This window comes from Culex quinquefasciatus, chromosome 1 (genome assembly GCF_015732765.1).
Source record: "Culex quinquefasciatus strain JHB chromosome 1, VPISU_Cqui_1.0_pri_paternal, whole genome shotgun sequence".
Taxonomy (NCBI): domain Eukaryota; kingdom Metazoa; phylum Arthropoda; class Insecta; order Diptera; family Culicidae; genus Culex; species Culex quinquefasciatus.
In genome coordinates, this window is record NC_051861.1 from 998343 (window position 1) to 1006835 (window position 8493).

The window sequence follows — 8493 nt, forward strand, 5'->3', positions numbered from 1 at the left end:
TAAACATTTTCGGTCGTCTTCGACAAACTTCAGACCTCTTCTGCATTTTTGGACCTCAGCCTCCAACTCATCGTTTTTTTTTTGCAAACGAATAATTTCATCATAGTACTGCTGGAAAGTTTTTGCGGGATAGCAGACACCTAAAATTAAAATAAAAATCTGTGCAAAAATAAATAAATAGCAAAACATTAAGTAGCAAACCTCCTTCCTGTACGTTGCAATTTCCCTTACGCGAAGATGATGCAACAGCCTCATCTTCTTGTTGTTTGGATGCCAATATAGATGGGTTTGACTGTTGCTGGTCTGTAGGTAACGAGGTGGAATTTTCTGGCAAATCAGAACGATCCATATTCAAATCAGCCCTGATGTCATCAGAATCCATTTCATCGCAAGAGGAAAAATTGTGATCAGAACCGGCCCTGGAGGAAAAGTCAGAGCGTTCGCTGTTGGACCGCGACCGGCCATGGGTTGAATTATCGGCTCCGTACTCCATGTTTCCGGATCCGGCCCGTGAAGACATGTCGGAGCGTTCGCTGATCGATCGTGAACGGCTGTGGGACGAATGATCGGTTCCAGTATCCATGTCTTCGGAACCAGCCTTGTAGGACATGTCGGAGCGTTCGCTGATCGACCGTGAACGGACGTGGTTCGAATTATCCGCTCCGGACTCCATGTTTCCGGATCCTGCCCTGGAGGAAATATCGGAGCGTTCGCTGATCGACCGTGAACGGCTGTGGGACGAATGATCGGTTCCAGTATCCATGTCTTCGGGACCGGCCTTGGAGGACATGTCGGAGCGTTCACTGATCGAACGTGAACGGCCGTGGGTCGAATTATCGGCTCCGCACTCCATGTTTCCGGATCCGGCCCTTGTAGACATGTCGGAGTGTTCGCTTATGGATCGTGAACGGTCGTGAGTTGAATTAACCGCTCCGTTTGTTGAAGGCCGGTGACCGGTTGTTCGTGCAACAGAACCATCCGGTTGCAGCCTGGCAGTCGAACCGTTGGAGGCGGGAACAGGCTCGTCCAAGCTGTCGGAAGAATCATCGTCGGGAAGTTCGTCCTTGCGCGTCAATTCTAAATCGATCGTCGGAACCCAGTCTACATTATCCACGTCAAAAAAGTGCAGAAGGTTTTCCTACAAATATATGAAAATCTATAATCTGATTAGTATTCAATCAGAAATATCAACTTACCGCCGACGAAATGCCTGCCACAAACAAATTTTTTAACTTTGAAATCGTCTTTTTTCTTCAAAGCATCAAGCCACAGTTTTCGGCGTTTGAGGCTCAAATTGTTCGTATGGATATGCACGGTTTTTCCGGGAACTGTGTGGAAAGTAAATTTTCCGCTCGATTCACTCCGATCACAGTTATCCACAAAACATTTTCGAGGCATTTTGCCAATTTTTGAAGAACTTAAACACTCTTGAACCGCACGCAACGAACAACGAGCAAGACTATGTAAACAGTGCACGCGAGCTGTCAAATGACGTCACGCTGTAAAACCTAATTGCATTTTCGAAGTTTTTCCATGAATAATTAAAATGATGTGCCGGTATGTTGACAAAGTGCCTTTCAGAAATATTTTAACTAATTATATTTTTAGGCAAGTTCTCCCTGACACGAACGGAATCGAACAGATTTATATCGTAAAATCTGAACCAGGCACCGATGGTGAAAATGGGCCTGGCCTGATGGCCTCGGAAGATGTGGACGAAATAAAGCAGGAACCACCGAGTGACGATGAAGAACCAGAAACGGATGTCATTCGGAAGGAGGAAACGAAAATAAAAGCTGAAGCATTAGATGAAAGCGAGGAAGAATCCAACTATTCTGCCTGCCTTGAAAGAGATGAGGGAGATTCAGGAGATTTAGATTCAGATCGAATGTCTACGAAACGGAGATCTCTTAAGAGAAAATCTAATGGAAAACAAGTTCCAATCGAAATAAGGCTAGCACGCTCAGAAAAACGGTTTGCGTGCCACTGTGGGATGACCTATCGGAAGGAGAGCCTGCTGATACAACACAAACATATTTGCGATATCCCGGAAGATATAGCAGAGAGCACGTGTCGCTTTTGTCAATTATTATTCACTGACTACTCTAACTTGTTGGATCACGTCAGGCAGCTTCACGGACCAGGAATGCCAGAAACGAAGTGCAGTTTTTGTTCGGAATGGTTTACGAATGTCTCATCCTTGGTAATTCATGAGCTGCGTCACCAACAATCAAATGTTCTCAAGTGCGACCAATGTAATCGCATATTTAGACAGCAGACCAATTTGCAACGACATCTGAAGGTGAGATAAAGTATCTCACTTCCAATCAATACTAAACAAGATTTTTTTTCATTTAAGGAACACCAAAACAAAGTGGAGATTTTCGCTTGTGACGATTGCGGGAAAACTTTTACGCTGAGCATTAATCTAGAAATTCACAGACGAACTCACAGCGGAACCCGACCCAGTTTGTGTGATTTGTGCTCAAAGTGTTTTTACTGCCCGAGCAGTTTGAGGCTCCATCGGCTAACGCACTACAAAAAGCACCTTCAAGAAACGACGAAGGTATCTGGAAAAACAGCTTGCGGAGAGAACGAGTCAAATATTATCAAATTTGCAGGAAAAAAGGAGTTTTGAAGTGTGATATTTAAGTTGCAGATTACAGATATGCCCAGTATGAAAAAGATCATTGTGAATAAAAAAAACACACAACAAATTCCGACTAATTCACTAATTCTTTATAATCTGAATTCAGGACAGTAAAAATGTAAAAATGATTTTTTTTATCCTCAGAATGGCAAACCATTAATTTCAAAACCAGTGTGATATTACACATGGTTCCGAAAATTCCCGAGGACTCCCCGCCTTTTTTGATTGTGGTGCTAATGAAAACGATAACATTATATGTAGATATGGCACAGCATTTTGCAGATTCTTTTTCAACTAAGGACGTAATATTCAAGTACCTGCAGTGCCACGTAATGGTTTGCATAATACTGGATATGCACTACAGATAGAGCTTTAAGAACAAAGTTGGTTAAATAGCTTACCTGAGAACAGCATCTCAGTTCCAGTATGAGGTTGAGGTTCAGATCCAAGACGAACAGAAGGAGCTCCACTTTACGGCATCATTGATGATATCGCCTTGTTCAGTTTCATTCGCAAGACTTTAACCTTGTTTGGGATTCCGATGAAAAAATCGCGCCAACTTTCCAAACTGGTGCACATGATTAGCATAGACAAATTCAGCAAAAGCTCAACGCTGCTTTTTGATGGTGAGAGATTTGACAGCTCCCATACTAAATGTCTGGATTTTCATACTTTTTGTAAATTTTCTTTTAAAATAAAATACTTAACATATGAAAACTATATATTTTTGGTGCCCAAAATTCCTGCTGAATCGAATGGTGTACTTATCTCGATTGCAAATTTTCCGAACAGTTTTTATTTTAATAATATTCTAGACACATTTTGTGCACCTAATCAATCAATACTTTTATCATAAATAATCATTTTATTGCTTAAAAATTGAGTTTTCCTGAGCTCCCATATTCAAATACATGGAAGCTGTCATTTCTAACACCATTGGCCACCTAGCGGCCATTTCAAACTGGATTCGTCTATTAAGGTAGTACGACATTCGATGTGGTAAGTCGTGGACCTTTACTTCGATGAATACAGTACTGCCGTGACCATTTCGTTTCGCTGAATGGACATTTCACAAAGCTGCACTAATATCAATTTCTAACATGTATTTTTTTTTCTTGATTGCTCATATTTTTGAAGACATTAATAATAATTTAAACGAATTTTAACGCTAGATGTTTTCTTTGTTGTAAAAGGTCAAACGAGCAAAAGTGGATTAAATGTTTATCCAGGTTTTTAAGCGAAAATGGCGTTCGAAAGGTGAACGCCCGAAATGTCAAAATCACGCAGTGGTACCAACATTACGAAAAAAGTGTGCCATGGCATGACAGCCACATTTTTTTTCTAATGTTGGTGCTATTGCGCGATTTTGACATTTCGGACGTTCACCATTCGAACGCCATCTTCGCTTAAAAACCTGGATAGTGTAAAAGAAAGCCTGGCATGACCAGGATTTTTGAAATCAGTTTTTAGGAAATCACTTAAGTTCTAACGAAACTTCCTGTCGACTAAACTATATTTCTGAACCCGAAAGATTGGTTGTCAAATACGGCGTATTTATGAACTCGACAGTTTGCTTGCATGCATATTTTTTTAGGCATTTTTTTAAAACTACTTTTGAAAACTCGGGTCTTGGAATCAATATGGCGGACCTTCCCGCAAATCTGACAATTTTCGAAATGTCCATTCGGCGAAACGCAAACGACCTTCCGGAATGTCCAAACGCACTGGTTTAGAATAGTAATAGTAATTTTATTTGGCAACGATATCCTGTTAAACTTTTTACCAGGGTAAGGATGGAATGTAGTAGGCTGCCGCCGAACCGAACACATTTCAATTTTGATTTCGTTCACTTTTTTTCAAATTTCTTTCCTTTTTCTACCACACTTTTTTCAATCTTCCACTTGAACGAGAACTTTCCTTAAAAACACATGAATTCACAGTTTACTTCGAACTTCCGCCGTCCGGCACCGATTCCACCGCGTTCCGACCGTCCAAAAGTGGCCACACTCGCGTCGATTCCCGGAACCGCGCGCGAAAGAAGCGTGCACGCCGCAGCCGAACACGAAAACGTGAACATTTTTGACATTCCACTCTCTCACCAACACCATCACAATCACGCAGCCTGCTGCGATTCAAGGGCTGACATCAATCACATTGAAATTTTGTTTGTAAACAGAAAACGGGTTGAAACGATTCGGATTTTCAACAGAATCATGACGGACACGGTGGGAAAATTGGAGGAAGAGGCCCTCAAGCGTAAGGAGCGTCTGCGAAATCTGAAGCGCAAGCAGGAGGCGTCCTCGGCGGAGGCGGAACAACCCGCGGAAGCGATTCCGAAGTGAGTTTTCAAGCGTTTGAAATTTGAGAAGGGAATTAACTTTTGTCGGAACTTTTCAGACCGGTGTTCCGAAACTACCGTCCCGAGAGCGAGGAGATCCAGGAGAGTGCCCTGGAGGAGGTGCAACCAACGGACGTGGAGCGGGAGATTAGCTCGCAGCTGGAGCTGATGCGGGCGCCGATCGTGATCGAGGAGATTGACATTGCAAATTTGGCACCGCGGAAGCCGGACTGGGATTTGAAGCGGGACGTGTCGAAAAAGTTGGAAAAGCTGGAGCGGCGGACGCAGAAGGCGATTGCCGAGTTGATCCGGGACCGGTTAAAGGCGGGCCAGGAGGACATTATGCAGGCGGTCAATGTGGCCGCGGTGGTGGCCTCGAGGGAGGGTGATGAGGAGGATTGAAAGGGAGGCTGGGTGGAATTGATTAAAACTTTTTTTAAATATATTTTTCACGATACTTTTGCTAACTGTACAATCTGGAATGCGACATTTGTGTAAGTGTTATTCTATCCGATTATGTGGCCGAAGGTATCGATTGGGGAACTGATTATTCAGCACGGAAACCGGTTCGGCGTTCTGGTTCTGGGACACCTTCACGATCAGGTCGTTGATTTCTGTTGAGCGAAGGTGAGAATTAATGCTACAATTCGTTAAAATGACAAGTTAGTTACTTTTCCGATATTTCTCCTCGATCGCGTCGGAAGTTTCCTTGATCCGGCGAACCGTCTGCGCGTACTCTTCGCTGGCCGCCCTGTTTTTGATGTGTTCCTGCTGGATTTGCCGCACCGTGCCCTGCAGTTCGTTGTACTCTTTTTCCTTGTCCTGAATCAGTTTCTCCTGTCGCATCGCGATTTCCGTGCGCAGTTCAACCTTGCTCTTGAGCTTCATCACCTCCTTGTTCAAGTTTGCGATCATGACGTTGGCGTTGGAAATTTCGTCCGCCGTCAGCTGGAGCGCGTTCTTCTTGGTCTGGCAAATGTTCCGTTCGGCCTCCAGCTCCGCCTCGAGCTCGGACTTTTGCTTCTCGGCGATTTTTAGCTTGCTCTGCAGATCGATCAGCTGCCGGCGCAGCTCGACGATCGCGGATTCGTGTCTTCCGTCGCGACTTTGATAGGCCTGGAGGTCCGATTTGTACCGGTCGGCTTCCTCGCGCAGCTGGTTGTTGTGAGACTTGAGCTTCATGTTGTCCTCCCGGAGGGCTTCATATCGCTTGGAATCGTGCCTGAAATGATCAAGGTTGTAAATATCTCACTCAAGAAACTTCCCCACAAACCTCACATAATCTTCTCCGTTCCCGCCAGCAACTCCTTGTTCTGCTGGTCAATCTTCTCCTGCATCCCCGAAATAATCGTCTTCAACCGCTTCTCCTCCAGCTCCTTCGACTCATTGACATGCTTAATCGTCTGCTGAAGCCGGTTGACCTCCTCCGTATTCCTGTTAAAAACCAAATTCTCCTGCTCCACCAACCTCCCGTTCAACGTCCTCACCTCGCCCTGCAGTCTGTGAATCGCGTCGTCTCGCCCCGTCAGTTCCGACTGGTACTTCGCCACCTGGCCCGCGTACCCCGCTGCCTGATCCTGCAGCGTTTGCAGCGCCAAATTGATGTGAAACAGCACCGTTTCCGTCGACGCCACCTGAATCTGCAGAAACAGGTGCGTCAAGTTCTTAAACGAGCTCTTCTCGAAAAACTGCAACAGGTGCACGCTGTCATCCTTCACCAGACTCATGTGCAGCTCCTCGCGCTTGCACCGCTCCAGAATCTTGGTCAAATGGTCCACAAAACCCTGGAACGTAACGTGCAGCGACTGTTCGGCGCGCATCTGCTCGTAGCTTGCGTTGTCGATCGTACTCACAAACATCTTCGACTGGTCGGCGCTCTCCGTCAAGCGAATTTGCTAAAATCAAACCAATCATGAACTCCCCGTCCCCACTAGGAAACCAAAAACTCACAATCAGATTCTGCAGGTCCATCTTTTCCACCACGACGTTGAACTTGAGCTGCGTCCGGATGCCGTAGCTGTCCGTGCAAACGACCAGCTGGTGCGCCGGGAAGATCAGTTTGGCCCCGCGGCGGCGCTGCGGGTCGATGAAGTAGCTGTCCATCCGGATTTCGTAGCAGGTTCTAGCGATCTTCCGAGATGATTGCGTGCTTGCGCGAACCGACAGTTGGTTTGTTGTTTTCAAACTTTGCCGATGCGGGGACGGGGGCTAACTCGGCACACATGAAGCTGTCAAACGGTCAATGTGTGGTAACATTTGAAAAAGGTTTTGAAATAGAATCTAAAAAATAAATGTCAAAAATTGAAAAATGATTGAATTTATAAATTTAAAAGGCGTTGGAAATAGAAAACAACACTGTAATACACTCAACCCCCGGTGGTTGGTCACTTTTTCGTTTGACACTTTTTTAGTTTGTACCCCGTTGGTTGGTCAAAGTCAAACTAAAAACTAACTTAATCCACCTATGTGGTTGGTGCCTTCCTCACCCTTTTCCAACAATGGGTGATATGTGATATGATGGGTTTGGACACAATTTTCGTCTGATTTCGTTAAGTTCCGGAATACAAAAAACACACATGTCACTCAAGGGCTCATAAGTCGCATCTTAAGTGGTCATAGCATGAGACAGGGTTGCCAGATCTTCAATGTTTTAGACTCGTTGGAAGGGTCTTTCGATTACTTAACCAACGATGGGTTGGATGGTGGATCCGGACATTGTTTACATACATTTAAGTGAGATCCGGCTACAAAAAAGTAAATAAATGTCACTTAAGTGGTCATAGCTCAAGACAGGGTAGCCAGATCGTCAAAGTTTTAGATTCGTTGGAAAGGTCTTTCGATAACCTTATCAACGATGGGTCAGATGGTGGATCCAGACATTATTTACATACATTTAAATGAGATCCGGCTACAAAAAAAGTACATAAATATCACTTAAGTGGTTATAACTCGAGACAGGGTTGCCAGATCTTCAATGTTTTAGACTCGTTGAAAAGGTCTTTTGATAACCTAACTAACGATGGGTCGGATGATGGATCCGAACATTGTTTACATGCATTTAAGTGAGATCCGGCTACAAAAAAGTACATAAATATCACTTAAGTGGGTATAACTCGAGACAGGGTTGCCAGATTATCAATGTTTTGGACTCGTTGGAAAGGTCTTTCGATTACCTAACCAACGATGGGTCAGATGGTGGATCCAGACATTGTTTACATGCATTTAAGTGAGTTCCGGCTACAAAAAAAGTACATAAATATCACTTAATTGGTTATAACTCGAGACAGGGTTGCCAGATCTTCAATGTTTTAGACTCGTTGGAAAGGTCTTTTGATTACCTAACTAACGATGGGTCGGATGATGGATCCGGACATTGTTTACATGCATTTAAGTGAGATCCGGCTACAAAAAAGTACATAAATATCACTTAAGTGGGTATAACTCGAGACAGGGTTGTCAGATTATTAATGTTTTGGACTCGTTGGAAAGGTCTTTCAATTACCTA

The 8493-nt window shown here is 44.2% G+C and overlaps 4 protein-coding genes across 4 annotated transcripts in view; 2 read left to right on the forward strand and 2 right to left on the reverse strand.

Annotated features, from left to right (window-relative positions):
* Window positions 1–4505, reverse strand: part of LOC6032023 (homeobox protein abdominal-B) — a 112722-nt gene extending 108217 nt beyond the window's left edge. Inside the window, exons 1-2 of the mRNA XM_038267023.1 lie at window positions 4434–4505; window positions 3052–3218 (exon numbers count right to left, since the gene is read on the reverse strand). Of these exons, the coding sequence (XP_038122951.1) occupies window positions 3052–3064 (13 nt within the window). The 5' untranslated portion in view covers window positions 3065–3218; window positions 4434–4505. The remainder of the gene's footprint in view (window positions 1–3051; window positions 3219–4433) is intronic.
* LOC6032032 (oocyte zinc finger protein XlCOF26) lies at window positions 1511–2689 on the forward strand. Its single transcript, XM_038267024.1, has 3 exons — window positions 1511–1557; window positions 1609–2302; window positions 2360–2689. The coding sequence occupies exons 1-3, from the start codon at window positions 1547–1549 to the stop codon at window positions 2636–2638; spliced, it is 984 nt and encodes a 327-aa protein (XP_038122952.1). The 5' UTR covers window positions 1511–1546; the 3' UTR covers window positions 2639–2689.
* Window positions 4506–4811: 306 nt separating the features above from the next.
* LOC6032033 (coiled-coil domain-containing protein 12) lies at window positions 4812–5470 on the forward strand. The gene is made up of 2 exons (XM_001842648.2): window positions 4812–4988; window positions 5048–5470. The coding sequence occupies exons 1-2, from the start codon at window positions 4864–4866 to the stop codon at window positions 5388–5390; spliced, it is 468 nt and encodes a 155-aa protein (XP_001842700.2). The 5' UTR covers window positions 4812–4863; the 3' UTR covers window positions 5391–5470.
* LOC6032034 (spindle assembly abnormal protein 6 homolog) lies at window positions 5407–7194 on the reverse strand. The gene is made up of 4 exons (XM_001842649.2): window positions 6939–7194; window positions 6267–6883; window positions 5660–6210; window positions 5407–5602 (listed from the first exon to the last, which is right to left on the reverse strand). The coding sequence occupies exons 1-4, from the start codon at window positions 7089–7091 to the stop codon at window positions 5490–5492; spliced, it is 1434 nt and encodes a 477-aa protein (XP_001842701.2). The 5' UTR covers window positions 7092–7194; the 3' UTR covers window positions 5407–5489.
* Window positions 7195–8493: the final 1299 nt, after the last annotated feature.